The 19338-nt window shown below is 43.6% G+C and overlaps 1 protein-coding gene across 1 annotated transcript in view; it reads right to left on the bottom strand.

The window, feature by feature from the left end:
* LOC145349025 (cullin-5) overlaps positions 1 to 14713 on the bottom strand; it is an 87931-nt gene extending 73218 nt beyond the window's left edge. The window contains exon 1 of the mRNA XM_080197255.1: positions 14089 to 14713. Within this exon, the coding sequence (XP_080053381.1) occupies positions 14089 to 14109 (21 nt within the window). The 5' untranslated portion in view covers positions 14110 to 14713. The remainder of the gene's footprint in view (positions 1 to 14088) is intronic.
* Positions 14714 to 19338: the final 4625 nt, after the last annotated feature.

The raw sequence follows: 19338 nt of genomic DNA, 5'->3' as shown, positions 1-19338 counted from the left end.
CCTACACTGTAATTTTCTTTATTTTTAGTCTCTCCTTATATGAAAGGCCTGCCATTCTAGGAATCAGCCTGGTTAACCTTCTGGATATTTCCCAGAGTATGGTTACCCAAGAAGCAGTATGAAACAATCCAAGATACATGGATACTGTAAAAAGGTGAATATCGATCAGTAGGGCCAGCAGAAAGGCAATTCTCAAGGACAGTGTACCTCAGTTGCTGGAACAGCCCAACAGATACTTAGTGTTCAATAAGTATGAGGACTGTGGCAATAACTTGAGGGGGTAAGCCTGGGCAATAATGCAACATGCTGTATAAATGAGAGGCAGGTTCATTACACAAATGGTAAATTGATAAACTAAGACAGGGGAAGATAAAACCTTTTCAGAACCATTAGTGGAAGTCCAGAATTCTGTCTCACTTGTGGTAAAGGTCATTATGAGTGGAAACTTTTCTGGTGAGGAGGTAAAGCACCTAAACACTAGTTGACCCATGTTAGAAGTAATAACATGGATAGTAATAAATGTGGGATACTCTCGATAACTACATTGAAAAAACAAAAGCAAGGATTCGATCTCCAGATTGTTTTCATGTGTCACATACAGGAAAAACTAAGGAGAGAAAGCAGACGTAGAAAAGTTCAGATTATTGGGACACAAATGATTTCTGCAAGAAATGACCCCACCATCATTGTGATGGGGTTAAATTTGATTTAATATTGTCACATGTATTTACAGTGAAAAATATTGTTTCTTGTGTGCTACAGACAAAACATACCATTTACAGAAGGAAACAAGAGTGTGCAGAATGTAGTGTTACAGTCATAGCTAGGTTGCAGAGAAAGATCAATTTAATGCAAGGTAAGTCCATTCAAAAGTCTGACAGCAGCAGGGAAGAAGCTGTGCTTTAGTTTGGTGATACATGACCTCAGACTTTTGTATCTTTTTCCTGAAGGAAGGTGGTGGAAGAAAGAGTGTCTGGGGTGCGTGGAGTTCTTAGTTATAGAACATAGAACATAGAACATTACAGCGCAGAACAGGCCCTTCGGCCCACGATGTTGCGCCGACCAGTTACAAAAACAATGACCCACTAGCCTATACCAATCCCTTTTCGTCCATAAACCTATCCACAGATCTCTTAAACGCCCCCAAACTAGGCGCATTTACAACTGCAGCAGGCAGGGCATTCCAATCCCTCACCACCCGCTGGGTAAAGAACCTACCCCTGACATCCGTCCTGTAGCTACCCCCCCTTAATTTAAAGCCATGCCCCCTCGTGCTAGCTTTCTCCATCCGAGGAAAAAGGCTATCACTCTCCACCCTATCTAAACCTCTAATCATCTTATATGTTTCAATAAGATCCCCTCTTAGCCGCCTTCTTTCCAACGAAAACAACCCTAAATCCCTCAGTCTCTCCTCATAGGACCTCCCCACCATACCAGGCAACATCCTAGTAAACCTCCTCTGCACCCTCTCCAAAGCCTCCACATCCTTCTTGTAATGTGGGGACCAGAACTGCACACAGTACTCCAAGTGCGGCCGCACCAGAGTAGTGTACAGTTGCAACATGACGCTGCGACTCCTAAATTCAATCCCCCTACCAATAAACGCCAAGATACCGTACGCCTTCTTATCAACCTTATCTTCTTAACAACCTATCATAGTTCATGTTGAACAATTGAACAGAAAGATAGGAGTTACAGGAGAAGGTTCAGCATGGACCAGTTGGGCCAAATGCTCTCTTTTTAAGTTGCAAGTTCCATGGGAATCCTACAATATATCTATACTTATCACATGTAATGCAACTTGCTGTCCAAATATCATCGTTTCGCAGAGAAGTAGTGAAAATAGTAGAACCTTCTCGTTTCTAAGTGGATCTGAGTCATCATAAATGTGCTGTTTAAGCAATGGAACTTGGGAATAAGAGCAACAATACTGTGCCTCTCTGTACTGCTGCATAAAAATGGAAAGAAAATCTGAAGATGGATAAACGCCGAGACCATGTGTTCTACATAAAGTTCTGATTCAGCTTCCCAGACCCATTCAAATTCAAATAAAAACAGCAAGTGCTGGAAATACACATGTTGGCTGCTTTGCCGAGGCAGATGCAAGTGTAGACAGAGTCAACGGATGGATAAAGCAGTGGGGGAGAACTGAACCAATACAGATAAAATAAACCAAAAGAAAGAAGCCAAGAGTTATAAGAGATAAAAGAATTGTCATAAAAAGGGATGAGATTTCAAGAGAGACCTGGAAAATGAATCAACATTTCAAAAATTGGTACGTACGTGAATACACAAAACACAATACAAAACTCGAGAGTTAGAAATATTGGTAACTACAGTGTGATGCTATTCTAACTATTATAGAGTTGTGTCTTAAGTTGTTCCTTACAGGACTAGGATTTGAATATCTCTGGTAGTATAGTAAAAATTACAAATGAGAAGCTGTGGAGGAAGAAAGGGATTTAGGCAAAAGCAAAACACTGCAGATGTTAGAAATCTGAACTAAAAACAGAAAAGGCTGGAAACATTCAGCATGTCAGGTAGTGCTTTAATGTTTCAGGTCAATGATCTTTCATCAGAACTGAGGAAGGATAGAAATGTAATAAGTTTTGAGCAAGTGAAAGGGATGGAGGTGGAAGAGAGAACAAAAGGGAAGTTAGTTCTGTGATAGGGTCGATGTCAGGAGACATAAAATTACAAAAGGTTTAACGGTATAAAAACCAAAGGGAGTGGCAATGGTCAAGAAACAATTGATGTCCCGATGAGGTATGAACGGCAGGAACTCAAGTGTCCGAATGGAATGCAAGACAAGAAGAAAAAGCTGAAGCAGCAACACAAAAAAACTAAACAAAATGATGCAGAGGTTATGATCTAAAACTGCTGAACCCACGTGTGCAAAGTCAAACATGAGGTACTACTCCTTGAACTTGCATTGAGTTTCATCGGAACATAGTCGCAAGGAAAGGACAGAAAGGTGAATGGGTCCAAGATGGAGAATTGAAATGACAAGTCACAGGAATTTGTGGACTGAATGGATTTAGGTACCAACATACACAAATTAATAAAGATTACTACAAGATCATAAACAGTTACAAAAGCCACTAAAAGTCTAATGGAATGTTCCCCTTTCTCCCAAGAAGGCTGATATGCAAAAATGAAGTGATGCTACAACTGTACAAGGCCTCAAGTCAGGTCCAGTACAGTGTACATTTCCTGAGTACTGCAGTTACTGTGTATATCTCAGTTACTGTGAGATAGAGAGAGAATAATAAAGCTCCCAAAATATAAGGTGGTTGAAGGGATTGCATTGAGACATGAATTGCAAAAGAGAAATGTGCATTATAGACTCCCAAATAGCTGAAATAAACCGGGGGTACAGTTATGTTGTCAATTCAGAGAGACATGCAGAAACTGGGTATCAATACCGGTTGACATTACACAAACAGAAAGTGCCAGAAAATCTCAGCAGGTTTGACAGTATCTGTGGGGAGAGAATAGATCCAACATTGAGTCTAGGCGACCCTTCGTCAAAGCTGAGAGCAAAGAGAATCAGCAGAGATTTACACTATTGGGGTTGGGTGGTGGTGGGGGAGGGGGTGTGGAATTGGACAAAGGGAATGTAATGAGATACAGATGGCTGAGGAAGTGCTAAGAGTGTCCATTAAGTGATCAGAATGCAAGAATGGCAGAACAGAGGTACAGATTGTTAAAAGGCTGCCTGAGAATGTGGCAGTTGCACTGAAGGGAGAGTGGGGTGTGGAAAGGAGAAGTGTAAAAATAGAAATGAGAAAGGAGGATGACAAAATGGATGAATCAGATGAAATGAAATAAAATGAAAAAAATAAAATAAAATGGAAATAGAGTGAAGATGGTGGAGAGAATTCACTCTCTGAAGTTGTTTCACTCTGTTCAGTCCAGAAGGCTGTAAAGTGCCCCATCAGAAGACGAGGTGCTGTTCCTCCAGATTGGGTTGGGGTTTGCTAGAACATTGCAAGAGGCCAAAGACGGACATGTGGACAGGAGAGCAGAGTGCTGTTTTGAAGTGGCAAGCGGTAGGAACGTTTAGGTCTTGCTTGCAGACAGACCAAAGGTGTTCAGCAAAGTAGTCACCCAGTCTATGTTGGGTCTCTTCGCTGTAGACTGCACTGGGAGTAGTGAACGCAATAGGCCAGACTGAAGGAGGTGCTTACGACCCGGAACAGTGAGCAGGGAGGTGGTAATGGGGCAGATGTTACACCTTCTATGATTAGTAGGTGCTGTGGGCAGGTGGTGAGATGTGTGTGATGGAGGAGTGGATCAAGGTATCCTGGAGAGACAGCTGTGAGGCATTGGTGCTGAGTACTGTATCACCACTTTCTCAGACTACTACTGAATCACCATCTTCTCAGAACAATTAGAAATGGGCAATAAATGTTGGCCTTGTCGATGATATTCTCCACCATCCTGACAATGAATTACAAAATACATTATTTAAACTGGGATGGTAGCATCACAGACTGCAAGTGCAATCAGGCAAAAAGTACTGCAGTTGCACACTACTATGCACTAACACTGGAAGCAGCCGAAAATTTGAATCAACTATCACCTTGAAGAAATTGTTATCAAGCGCTTGATAACATGCAGGAGGAAAGATAATAAAAGCTGAAAAAATATTTAGCTTGTTCAGTTCTCCCTAAAATTTTTATTTTGCACTACCCAATTAATTTCTAACTTTTACCACCAATTACTTTCAACTTGCAGGTGAAAAAGGGAACAAATTTAATTTACCCACTAAGAAACTTTAAATACCACCTTTTAAAAGTTTATTTATTAGTCTCAAGTAAGGCTTCCATTACATTGCAAAAAAGTTACTGTGAAATTCCCCTAGTTGCCACACTCCGGCATCTGTTTGAGTAAATATACCTAGCCAGTTTAGCAGTTGTTTGATAATGTTTTCTAAAGAACATAGTAAACTGTTAGCATCTACATATGTCTGAGGTTGTATCAAAGTCAAGTTATGATGAGATTGGTTGTGTACTGTAATAGTTATTCTACAATTGAGTCAATAAAATCCTGCGAGTAAACAACTAATTGTTCAATGAGAACAGTAGTTACTATAAAAAATGCTGCATGAAAATAAATAAGTGCTATATATTGGTCATAGCCATAATTTGAGAGACCTAATGCAATCGTTGCGTTCCCGCTGTCAATACTAGTCTCATTTTAAAAATGCCCAACTATGAGGATTCATTTCATTTGACAAGATCTCTCATGGCAGGCTGGTGCAAAAGGTTAAATCTCAAGGGATCAAAGGTGAACTAGCTAGATGCATACAGAACTGGCTTGGCCATAGAAGACAGAGGGTAGCAATGGAGGGGTTTTTTTCCAATTGGAAGTCTTTGACTGGTGGTGGTCCACAGGGCTCTGTACTGGGGCCTTTGCTGTTTGTGATGTATATAAATAATTTGGAAGATGATGTAGCTGGTCTGATTAGTAAGTTTGCAGACGACACAAAGATTGGAGTTGTGGATAGTGTTAACTGTCAGCGAATACAGCAGGATATGGATAGGCTGGAAAATTGGGCAGATGGAATTTAATCCAGATAAATGTGAAGTGATGCATTTTGGTAGATCTAATGCAGGGGGAGCTAAACAATAAATGGCAGGACCATCAGGAATATAGGCAATAGAGGGATCTGGTGTGCAAGTCCACGGATCCTTAAAGGTAGCAGCACAGGTGGAAAAGGTGGTGAGGGAGGCATACAGCATGCCTGCCTTTATTGGATGGTCATGATGTGGGTATGCCAGCGTTGGACTGGCGTAAACACAGTAAAAAGTCTGACAACACCAGGTTTTAGTCCAACCGATTTATTTGATAATATACTCACAAGCTTTCGAGGGGACTGCCTCTTCGTCAGGTGAATGGAGAGTTCTGGCCTCAGACAGAGCATATAAAGCACAGAAAGTTTAGAGATTACTGATTAAAATGCAAATCCTTACACCTAACCTGCTGTTCAAGACCTGAAGTGGCTGATAATGTGAGTGGAAGGAGCACTGATCACAGTTTAAAGAGATGTGTATTGTCTCCAGACAGTACAGTAAGTGAGGTTTTGCAAACCCAGGCAAGTCACGGGGGTTACAGATAGTGCGACATGAACCCAAGATCCCTGTTGAGACCGTCCTCATGTGTGCGGAACTTGGCTATCAGTCTCTGTTCAGCGACTCTGCGCTGTCGTGTGTCATGAAGGCCGCCTTGGAGAATGCTTACCCGAAGGTCAGAGGCTGAATGCCCGTGACCACTGAAGTGTTCGCCAACAGGAAGGGAACAGTCTTGCCTGGTGATTGTCGAGCGATGTTCATTCATCCGTTGTCGTAGCGTCTGCATGGTCTCCCCAATGTACCATGCTTCGGGACATCCTTTCTTGCAACGTATCAGGTAGACAATGTTGGCCGAGTTACAAGAGTATTTACCATGTACCTGGTGGATGGTATTCTCACGTGTGATGATGGTATCCGTGTCGATGATCCGGCATGTCTTGCAGAGGTTGCTGTGACAGGGTTGTGTGGTATTGTGGTCACTGTTCTCCTGAAGGCCGGGTAGTTTGCTGCGAACAATGGTCTGTTTGAGGTTGTGTGGTTGTCTGAAAGCAAGAAGTGGGGGTGTGGGGATAGCCCTGGCGAGATGTTCATCTTCATCAATGATATGTTGAAGACTCCGGAGAAGATGTCGTAGCTTCTCCGCTCCGGGGAAGTACTGGACGACGAAGGGTACTCTGTCCACTGTGTCCTGTGTTTGCCTTCTGAGGAGATCGGTGCGGTTTTTCGCTGTGGCGCATCGGAACTGCCGATCTATGAGTCGAGCACCATATCCTGTTCTTACGAGGGCATCTTTCAGGGTCTGGAGGTGTCTGTCACGATCCTCCTCATCTGAACAAATCCTGTGTATACGGAGGGCTTGTCCATAGGGAATAGCTTCTTTAACATGTTTAGGGTGGAAACTGGAGAAGTGGAGCATTGTGAGATTGTCTGTGGGCTTGCGGTACAGTGAGGTCGTCGTCGTCCTTCGTCGTCCAGTACTTCCCCGGAGCGGAGAAGCTACGACATCTTCTCCGGAGTCTTCAACATATCATTGATGAAGACGAACATCTCGCCAGGGCTATCCCCACACCCCCACTTCTTGCTTTCAGACAACCACACAACCTCAAACAGACCACTGTTCGCAGCAAACTACCCAGCCTTCAGGAGAACAGTGACCACAATACCACACAACCCTGTCACAGCAACCTCTGCAAGACATGCCGGATCATCGACACAGATACCATCATCACACATGAGAATACCATCCACCAGGTACATGGTAAATACTCTTGCAACTCGGCCAACATTGTCTACCTGATACGTTGCAAGAAAGGATGTCCCGAAGCATGGTACATTGGGGAGACCATGCAGACGCTACGACAACGGATGAATGAACATCGCTCAACAGTCACCAGGCAAGACTGTTCCCTTCCTGTTGGCGAACACTTCAGTGGTCACGGGCATTCAGCCTCTGACCTTCGGGTAAGCATTCTCCAAGGCGGCCTTCACGACACACGACAGCGCAGAGTCGCTGAACAGAGACTGATAGCCAAGTTCCGCACACATGAGGACGGTCTCAACAGGGATCTTGGGTTCATGTCGCACTATCTGTAACCCCCGTGACTTGCCTGGGTTTGCAAAACCTCACTTACTGTACTGTCTGGAGACAATACACATCTCTTTAAACTGTGATCAGTGCTCCTTCCACTCACATTATCAGCCACTTCAGGTCTTGAACAGCAGGTTAGGTGTAAGGATTTGCATTTTAATCAGTAATCTCTAAACTGTCTGTGCTTTATATGCTCTGTCTGAGGCCAGAACTCTCCATTCACCTGACGAAGAGGCAGTCCCCTCGAAAGCTTGTGAGTATATTATCAAATAAATAGGTTGGACTAAAACCTGGTGTTGTCAGACTTTTTACTGTGTTTATTGGATGGTGCATAGAGTGTAAAAGTTAACATGTGATGTTGCAGTAATATAGAATGTTGGTTAGGCCACATTTGGAATACTGTGTCCAGTTTTGGTCACCACACTACCAGAAGGACATGGAGGCTCTGGAGAGAGTGCAGAAAAGGTTTACCAGGACGTTGCCTGGTATGGAGGGTATTAGCTATGAGGTGACATTGAGTAAACTAGGGTTGTTCTCCATGGAAAGACAGAGGTTGTGTGTGTGGGGCGGGGGGGGTACCACCTAATAGATAAAATTATGAAGGGCATAGATAGGATAAACAGTTGGAAGCTTTTTCCCAGGTCAGAAATGACAAACACAAGAGATCACAAATTCAAGGAAAGGGGTGGGGGGCAAGGCTCAATATAGATATGCGGGGGACGATATTTAAAACAGAGGATGGTGGGAGCCTGGAATGCACTACCAAGCAAGGTGGTTGAGGCAGACACGCTAGGATCATTTAAGACTTATCTAGATCGCCACATGAACAGACTGGGGATAGAGAGACACAGATGGATGGTATAGTTAGGAACACACAATCGGTGCAGGCTTGAAGGGCTGAAGGGCCTGTTCCTGTGCTGTATTGTTCTGTTCTTTATGAGGAGAAAATAGAGAATGTTCTTTTCAGAAAGCAAGAACTTCATTGCTGATAGCTACACCAGATTTTGGTTTTCTATTAATTATTAGGACATGGGCATTGAAAAGACTGATATTTATTATCCATAGTTGCATTGCGAAAGAGGTAGCAAGCAATGATTCAGCCACAGGGCAAGAACAAACATTTTCTTCATAAGGGCATTAGACCTTTACAACAATCGAATGGCATCATATTCACTTTTACTGATATCAGCACCTTACTTCTGATTCAAAATCTTAAATTATCAAAATAAGATTGGAATTCTCTGGATTACTCAACAAGTAACATAACCACTATCCAACCAGTCCTTGCCTTCACAAAGCACTGTAGGTGCTCACAAGCCAGATTTGAAACACAGAACATTACAATGCAGTACAGGCCCTTCAGCCCTTGATGTTGCACTGATCTGTGAAACCAATCTAAAGCCCATCTAACCTATGCTATTCCAATATCATCCACATTATATCCAATGACCATTTAAATGCCCTTAATTTTGGCAAGTCCACGACTATTGCAGGCAGGGCATTCCACGTCCTTACTACTCTGAGTGAAGAACCTACCTCTGATGTCTGTCCTTTATCTATCACCCCTCAATTTAAAGCTATGCCCCCTCATGCTAGCCATCTCCATCCAAGGAAAAAGGCTCTCACTGCCCACCCTAATTCTCCAATCATCTTATATGCCTTTATTAAGTCACCTGTTAACCACCTTCTAACGAAAACAGCTCAAGTTCCCTCAGCCTTTCCTCATAAGACCTTCCCACCATACCAGGCAGCATCCTGGTAAATCTCCTCTGCACCCTTTCCAATGCTTCCACATCCTTCCTACAATGTGGCGAACAAAACTGTACGCAATACTCCAAGTGCAGCCGCACCAGAGTTTTGTACAGTTGCAACATGACCTCATGTTTCTGAGATTCAATCCCTCGACCAATAAAAGCTAACACACTGTATGCCTTCTCAATAACCCTATCAACCTGGGTGCCAACTTTCAGGGATCTCTGCACACGGACACAGATCTCTCTACTCATCTACACTGCTAAGTATCTTATTAGCCCAGTACTCTGTATTCTTGTTACTTCTTCCCAAGTGAGTCACTTCACACTTGTCTGTATTAAACTCCATTTGCCATCTCCCAGCCCAACTCTGCAGCTTATCTACATCCCTCTGTAACCTGCAACAGTCTTCCACGCTGTCCACAACTCCACCAACTTAGTGTCATCCACAAATCTACTAACCCACCCTTCTGCACCCTCATCCAGATCATTTACAAAAATGACAAACACAGCTAGCCAATTTCTGATCTAAACCGCTAAATCACCCTCAATCCCATGCCTCCGCATCTTCTGTAATAGCTTACCATGGGGAACCTTATCAAACATTTTACTGAAATCCATATACACCGCATCAACTGCTTTACCCTTATCCACCTCTTTGGTCACCTTCTCAAAGAATTCAATAAGGTTTGTGAGGCACAACCCACCCTTCACAAAACCATAGTGACTATCCCTAATCAAATTATTCCTTTCTAGATGATTATAAATCCTATCACTTGTAATCCTGTCCAAAACTTTGCCCACAACAGAAGGAAGGCTCACTAGTCTATAATTACCAGAGTTGTCTCTACTCTCCCTCTTGAGGAAGGGGACATTTGCTACCTTCCAGTCTTCCGGCACTATTCCTGTAGACAAAGATGACAAAGATCAAAGCCAAAGGCTCTGCAATCTCCTCCCTAGCCTCTCAGAGAATCCTAGGCTAAATCCCACCCGGCCCAGGGGACTATCTATTTTCATATTTTCCAGAATTGCTAATACATCCTCCTTATGAGCCTCAATCCCGTCTAGTCTAATAGCCTATTATCTCAGTATTCTCTGTGACAACATTGTCTTTTTCCTGTGTGAGTACCTGATGAAAAATATTCATTTAGTGCCTCTCCTATCTCTTTGGACTCCACAGACAACTTCCCACTACTGTCCTTGGCTAGCCCTAATCTTATCCTAGTCACTCTTTTATTCCTGACATACCTATACAAAGCTTTCGGATTTTCCTTGATCCTATCTGCCAAAGGCTTCTCATGTCCCCTCCTGGCTCTTGGCTAACTTGTAACTCTCAAGCACCCTAACTGAGTCTTCACGTCTCATCTTGACATAAGTGTCCTTCTTCCTCCTCACAAGAGATTCAACTTCTTTAGTAAACCACGGTTCCCTCACTCAACCACTTCCTCCCTGCCTGACAGGTACATACTTATCAAGAACACGCAGTAGCTGTTCCTTGAACAAGCTCCATGTTTCAACTGTGCCCATCCCCTCCAGTTTCCTTCCACATCCCACGCATCCTAAATCTCGCCTAATCGCATCATAATTTCCTTCCCCCCCACCTACTCTTGCCCTGCGGTACATAGCTATCCCTTTCCATCGCTAAAGTAAACGCAACCGAATTGTGGTCACTATCACCAAAGTGTTCACCCAACTCCAAACCTAGCACCTGGTCTGTTTCATTACCCAGTACCAAATCCAATGTGGCCTCACCTCTTGTTGATCTATCTTCACACTGCGTCAGGAAACCCTCCAGCATACATTGGACAAAAACTGACCCATCTAAAGTACTCAATCTATAGCATTTCCAGTCAATATTTGTAAAGTTAAAGTTCCCCATAACATACCCTGTTACTTTCAGTCCTTTCCAGAATCATTTTTACAATTTGGATTATTTACATTCACTCTTTAGATAAACAATTATCTGTAATGAAGTTAGCACTTAACAGAAGCAGGTGGGCTATTTCAATCTTATATTTTCAGTCTAGTGACCCTTGCAAAATGGAACAAAATCATGTTGCACCATCAGGGTTATGACACAACAGCAGCTAAAATTAGTCCTCCTGTCCAAACAATTCCTCCAATATAAAAGAATCCATGATGGCTCCTTTTTCCTACACCTGCTTGTACAACTTGCATTCACTCCATGCATTGATAGCACTGGAACAATTCAGCTTCTAGTTACACACTAAAATTAACATTTTAAAAAAAATATTAACTTATGACGCATGAATAATGTTTTTGACATAGCATTTTTAGATGCATTAATAAGCAAAATAGAAAGCAGCTGCTTTTACGATTAAAAAAACTGACAAGTATTTCAATGCACGAAGTTTGAGTTCATCAGAACCTAGAGCAGAATCAATAAAGTAACTACTCTATCCTGAGAGAACTAATGCCCAAATATTTTGAGGTAACAAAAACAATGATGTTGGCTCAACCAAACCAAAGTGTTAAGGCTCAACATTTTTAAATCAAATTTCCACTGGTTTGGAAAACAAAAAGGTAGCATTTAACAACAATCAATAAAGTTAAGAATAAACTCCCATTTCTCCCTTTGTCTTTAAAGTGGTCACTTACGCCCGACAAAACTTTTTGTAAATTGCCCAAATTGCCCCTCTTAGCATGCAAATTCAGTTAATGTTGCTAAGCCAATTTAAACCTTTTACACAATGTTCACATCAGTGAGAAAACATCCAACAGTAGTAAGAAATGTTGTACACCAAAGCTTGGACTGTGGAGAAGAATCACAGAATATGAGATGACATTTGGCCCTTCAAGCCCATGCTGGCTCTCTAGAGCAACACTTTAGCTGGTCCCATTCCCCAGCACTTTCTCATAATCTAGTAAATGCTGTTCCTTCCAGGTGTTTATCTAATTTCCTTTTGAAAACCAACTGTATCTGCTGCCAATACTCTTTCAGGCAGTACACTCCAATTAATTACATATTATACAAAAAGTTTTTCCCTCATGGCACTTTGGCTCTTTTGCCAATCACTTTAAATCTGTATTTCTGATTCTCCACCTTTCTGCTAATGGGAACATGGCCAGAAGAGAATATTTAGTACTTTATGACATTAGTATGAAGTACCGTTGGACACAAATGTTACTGCTAGTGAGTAGTAGTAATGGTGGAACAATTGAAATGAATGTAAAGTACCTCTTAATAAACAATTAACAAATGTACATTAAAGTTTAATTAGAAACAAAATCAAATCTTTTCAATAATAGTCCTTAATACATAAGAACAAACACAGTACAATTACATTATAAAACATGCTGCTTCAATGAAAACCCAATTTGCATTTGCAGTTCAATCTGGGAAACACAGATTGAATCATTAATGGAAACTACAGTTTTTAGGTGATAAATACTCACTGCTTAAAAGTTGCATCATTCAATGTATTATTTCCATAAGGATAATATTGTTACAAAGCAAAGATACCTGGAAGTACACAGCTCAGAGAAGCTGGGTACAACAGCGCAAATAGAATCATTCTTCAGAAATCCAAGTAAGAAGTCTCACAACACCAGGTTAAAGACCTACAGATTTATTTGGAATCATGAGTTTTCAGAGCACTGCTCCTTCATCAGATGAGTGATGAAGGAGCAGCGCTCCAAAAGCCTGTGATTCCAAATAAGCCTGTTGGGCTTTAACCTGATGTGGTGAGACTTCTTACTATGCCCACTCAGTCCAATGCTGGCATCTCTACATCAGAAATCCAAAGCAGGGCTCTATTCAAAAGACTTTATTCCACTAATACATCATTTGCAATTCATAACATATCTCATTCAGCCTCATTCCTTATCCTATTAGCACGCAAATTTTACTCATCCATTCTGGTGAAGAACATGCATCGGAAACAGAATGTTTTTCTCCACAGATGCTGATTGTCCTTGTGTTTCTAGCTTTTTTCGCATCACCTCAGCAATAGGTTTTAAGAATCTCTACAGTAGTTTAATAAACTTACTTTTAGCCATTATACATTCTACGTTCTATATAGCAAGCTAAATAATAAGCTATTGAAATTCACCTTCCTCTGCACCATTGCCGTGGTTAGAGATTCAGGCATCTATGTTGTGAATCAGACAGTTCCACAGATGTCGAAGCTGCAGATTTAGTTTCTGCAACAGTATATCGCCCAACACACCATAAACCCAAAGTTGAACGGAGTTAAATTTTGTGAAGCATATTATTGCATTCCATGGGCACAACCAGAAGTCTCTGTTGTGGTATAAAGTCCTCGTACACCCATAAGGCAAGCCAGATCGCCACTTTAATAAACGTAGAGCTATCGGCTTGCCGCATGGGAAGAAATACGGCAATCTTTCTCCCAGCTAAAGACTCCCTCTTCGCCTCCTACTAGCCAGACCGTCCACTACCCCAGCCCCAGGCCTGCGTCGTGTGAGAGGAGAGGGGAGGAAGAGAGAGAGGGAGAAGCGGACAGTCAGTGAGCCGCCCCGCATCTCACACAACTCGACACAAGCCAGCCCCCCAAGCAGCAGGTCAAACACTTGTGAAGGAGCGGAGGCCGAGATGAGGTGCGGGGGTTAGTGAGTGAGCAGGGGAGGGTGTGGATGGGGGGAGCCGCTGGAGCTCTAAGTGCCTGAGCCGGGCCGGGGCCCCGCTTACCTTTAAGAGATTGGACGCCATGTTCAACTTTACTGAATCCCTCGCAGCCTCTCGCGTGATTTCAGGGTAAGCCAGGGGGAGAAACTCGAGGCGAAAAGGTGACAGAAAAAAATAAAGACAAAAAACATCCAATACTTCACATGGCAACGGGCCAGTGCGCCACCTTCTTATCGGTGTTTAATATTCATTTGCTTTCGTTCTTTTTCCCTCCTCCCTTGTTTTTTTTACCCCATTAATATTTTCTGCTCTCCACTCGGCCCCTCCCTCCGCATCCTGCCCCGGCTCTAAACTTAGCTCCGCAACAACAGATCCATATCAGGCTCGTTCATGTGATCCCCAGGCAACCGCCAATACAGCTCCACTCCGTCAACCACACAATCCCAGCGCCGCTCCGGCAACACCGCCCCTATAGGACAGCTCCGCTCCTTCAGCCACACAATCCCAACACCGCCCCTATAGGACAGCTCCGCTCCTTCAGCCACACAATCCCAGCGCCGCTCCGGCAACACCGCCCCTATAGGACAGCTCCGCTCCTTCAGCCACACGATCCCAGCTCCGCTCCGGCAACGCCGCCCCCATAGGACAGCTCCGCTCCTTCAGCCACACAATCCCAGCGCCGCTCCGGCAACACCGCCCCTGCAGGAGAGCGACGCTCCGGCAACACCGCCCCTGCAGGAGAGCGCCGCTCCTTCAGCCACACAATCCCAGCGGCCGCTCCGGCAACACCGCCCCTTTAGGACAGCTCCGCTCCAGCACACCGCCCCTTTAGGACAGCTCCGCTCCTTCAGCCACACAATCCCAGCGGCCGCTCCGGCAACACCGCCCCTGGAGGTCAGCGCCGCTCCATCAGCCACACAATCCCAGCAGCCGCTCCGACAACACCACCCCCCTGGAGGTCAGCGGCGCTCCGGCAACACCGCCCCTGGAGGTCAGCAGCGCTCCGGCAACACCGCCCCGGAGGACACCTCCGCTTCTTCAGCCACACAATCCCAGCGGCCGCTCCGGCAACATCCCCCCACCCCCGCGGGACAGCGCCGCTCCGGCAATACTGCCCCTGAGGGACAGCGCTCCGCCTCAGACCGCTCTCGCATCATCAGCGCCCCCTTCCTCTGGAGGACTACACTGCCCCTCCACCGGCACCCTTACCTGCGGCCGCTCTGGCATCAAGAGCGCCCCCTTCCCCTGGAGGCCGGCACCCCTCCTCCATCCGCACTCTCAGCAATCGGACAGCGACACTCCAGTACTCACCTTCAAGCAGCTCAAACGCTACAGTTAACTTCTCTCCTGGGCCTGATTTTAACAACGCGTGATCTTTCACTTCAGGTCTCGGATCCAAAAGCAACGTTTGTAAAGTACAGTTGCCAACAGCAGTATGCTCATTATCACTGATTACATCAAGATCTCCTAAATGGTCCTGCTTCAATAGAAATGTCCAGGAGTGTTCAGACATTGCTGGAGCAACCAAGAGTAAAATCACAGTGGCATTAAAACACATTGGTCTAAATAGACTTCTTCAATTCCCCGGGGCAGACAGCGTTACTGACATTATGTGTGGGGTTCGTCAATAATATCAATCTACCCCAGGGGAATCAATAGTGAGGTTCAGGTTGACCATGAAAAGGGACAAAGATCAATCAATCCACAATATAAATCTTGTCTGGTTTCCTTTGTCTTCAGCTCTGACGAAGGGTCAGCCTGATTCAAAAGATTTGACACTATTTTACGACCTCACTCGAGTGAGACACGTAAAATCCCGCCCGAGGTGAACGGCAAATTCCATTCTGCGAGCCTCGCCCACCCCAGAATTGGCAAAATTCCAGTAGTTGATTCTAGTTTCTCTTCACAGATGCTGTCAGACCTGCTGAGATTTTCCAGAATTTTCTGCTTTTGTGTTGGTGAGACAAGAACTGATGCGATCCAGACAAATTGGGATCAAGATTGGCAGAAAAAATAAAACTGGACAATGGACTGCCTTTATAGGAGGAAATAGTTCAGGTGCAATCAAGAGACATTCCCAGAGCAGGTAAGATAGGGCAGACAAATCCACCACTCCCTGGATGACAGAGATAAAGAGTCAGATTAAGCAGAAAAGGAGTGCATTGACAGATATCATGTGAATAACAAAATTGAAAAATCGAACTGAATATAGAAGTTCAGAAGGAAATTGTACAAAAAAATGAGGGGCAAAGAGAGAGTATGCAAAGAGTTTGACAGCTAATAAAAATAAATCTAAAAGTATTCCATAGGAATTTATAAACAGGGTGGTAAAAACAGGGTAAAGCCAATTAAGGACCTAAAGGAGGCAGAGCTGAAATACTGTATCGGTATTTTGCATCTGTCCTTACCACAGAATATGTTCCTCATAATGAAAGAGGAGGTATTTGAGACATTCTATGGATTAAATATTGGAGATAATGGATAGGTGTCAGGAAGCAGAGATAGTTGGTTGTAAGTGATCTATGGTTGTCTTGTTGGATATTAGAAATAAGGTATAGATTTAATTGAGTTTCAATTTAGTGCTTCTGTGTAAGAAGTTAGATTCAGGTTAGAAGAAGGTGTTTGCATGTAAAGGGGTTTTTGGTTTCAGTTCAAAATGTGTTCAAAATTTTTCCAGGAGAGTTTACAACGTAAAAAGTAAACACAAACTTGGAGAAAGAATGAGCTGTCGCTTAGCAACCAGGACATCTTTTTAGCGTAGGAAGACTTTTTGAGTTTAAGTTTAGCTTAATTTATAGCATTGAGAGAGAAGGTAACTCTCATAGCCCTGCTGCAAGCTGGAAAGCCAATACATGTAGTAATGGACAAGAAACCTGGTCCAGAAGCTAGCTCTAGAAATTAGAGAATGAAAATAAGTTTCTAAAATATTGATGTTAAAAGGAACAAAGAGAAACTGCCATTGGAACAGGGAACCATTCTTTAAAGATAAAGTCAGAGCTGGAAAGTGCAGACCTCATAGATTCATAGAACCCTTAAAGTATAAAAGGAAGCCATTTGGCCCATCAAGTCTGTAGCAACCACTATCCTATCCAAGCCCTAGTCCCCTAACCTCACAGACTTATCCTGCTAATCCGCCGACACTAGGGTCAATTTAGTATTGCCAATCAACCTAGCCCGCACGTCTTTGGACTGTGGGAGGAAACTGGAGCACCTGGAGGAAATCCATGCAGACATGGGGAGAAAGTGCAAACACCATACAGACAGTGACCAAGGCTGGAATTGAACTTGTACCACCGTGCCATCCCAATCTGCTGTGGTGGGAATCAAACCTGGGTCCCATTACCCTGGATCTTTGGATTATTAGTCCAATGACAATACCACCACACTGCCAACTGATGGAGTTAGCTTGTGTAAAGCCAGTGATATCAGAAACATTCCTAAGGTTGGTGATTTTACAACAGCCCATGAAGTAAAATGTTGAAGCAGTTGGCGACTGAGTCACTGAGAGTCTGTGTGAAAGTTGAAGAACTGATGGTTATTCAATACAAAGGGATACTGAAAGAGTTGGAAAACCTGGAGGTGGATCACTGCTGAAAAAAGCTAAGGGAAAACATTTAAGAAAGTTTATAAGGTGTGTCAGTTCTAGAGTGGAAGCTGGAGTCCAGTGAGAACAGTTGACTGTGTAATAATCATCTGGGGTAGGGGGATTTGAGGAGTAAGTCCCAAAAATCGATTGAGTTATATCTGCCCCTTGTTTTTGGAGTGGGGTAATGTCTGATCTCACTTAGCCTGTTGGATTACATTGTTTGAATAGGCTGTTTATACTTAAACTTGTTAAGTCACCAGGTCCAGATGAAATGTATGTAAGGATACTCAGGATGATAAGGGTGGAAATTACAGAGACATTGGCTATAATATTCCAATCCTCCTTAAGGTACAGGGGTGGTGCTAAAGGACTGGTGTTGCACCCTTGTTCAAAAAAGGGCTTAATAAGCCCAGCAACCACAGGCCAATCAGTTTGATTTCAGTGGTGGCAAAACTATTAAAAACTAAAACTCAGAATAAAATTAACCATCACTTGGGAAACCAGGACAGATCTGATAAAGGTAAAGGAGAGGATAGATGAGGGTAATGAAGTTGATGTGGTGTACATGGACTTCCAAAAGGCATTTCATAAGGTGCTGCAGGATAGCTGTGAGACCAAAATTGGAGCTCATGCGATAAAAACAGCAGCAGCAAAATGGTGGGGGAGAGAAGATAGTGGTGTAGTGTTAATGTCACTGAATGTAGTCCAGAGGCCCAGGCTAATGCTGTGGACCCAAATGACCTAAAGCAATATGGTGACTCTTAACTGCCCCTCAAGTAATCTAGCCAGCTATTCACTTGTACTGAACCACTACAGAAAACTCAATAAAAGAGTGAGACCACATGAATAATCCAGCATCGCCTTGGCACTGGAAACAACAGTGGCACACCCAGACTCCTGGAAAGTCTCCTCACCAACATCTGGGGACTTGTGCCAAAATTGGGAGAGCTATCCCATAGTCTAGTCAAATAACAACCTAACACAGACAAACTCACGGAATCATGCCTTACCGACAATGCCCTACTATCCCTGGGTATATACTGTCCCAAAGAAAGGACAACCCAGCAGAAGTTCACAAAGAACAAAGAAAATTACAGCACAGGAAAAGGCCCCTCGGCCCTCCAAGCCTGCACTGACCATGCTGCCTGATTTAACTAAAACCCCCTACACTTCCAGGGACCATATCCGTCTATTCCCATCTCATTCATGTACTTGTCAAGACGCCCCTTAAGAGTCACTACCATATCTGCTTCCACTACCTTCCCTGGCAACAAGTTCTGGGCACCCACCACTCTCTGTGTGAAAAATCTGCCTCGTAAATCTCTTTTAAAACTTGCCCCTCGCACCTTAAACCTATGCTCCCGAGTAATTGACTCGTCCACCCTGGGAAAAAACTTCTGACTATCCATTCTGTCCATGCCTCTCATAATCTTGCAGACTCCTATCAGATCTCCCTCAAACTCTGTCGCTACAGTGAGAACAGCATGTTCATAGCCCATTGAAAGTGGAGTCACAAGTGGACTTAGGGATGAAGAAGGCATTTGGCATGCTTGGTTTCATTGATCAGAACATTGAATACAGGAGTTGGAACGTCTTATTGAAGTTGTATGGTGCGGCCACACTTGGAATACTGTATACAGTTCTGGTCACTCTATTATAGAAAGGATGTTATTAGACAAGAAAGAGAGCAAAGATTAGGAAGCTGCCAGGATTTGATGGTTTGAGTT

This window comes from Carcharhinus amblyrhynchos, chromosome 10 (genome assembly GCF_965287045.1).
Source record: "Carcharhinus amblyrhynchos chromosome 10, sCarAmb.v2.hapA, whole genome shotgun sequence".
Classification (NCBI taxonomy): domain Eukaryota; kingdom Metazoa; phylum Chordata; class Chondrichthyes; order Carcharhiniformes; family Carcharhinidae; genus Carcharhinus; species Carcharhinus amblyrhynchos.
Note: the sequence above shows the minus strand (reverse complement) of the source record. Positions and strands in the feature narration are given on the sequence as shown.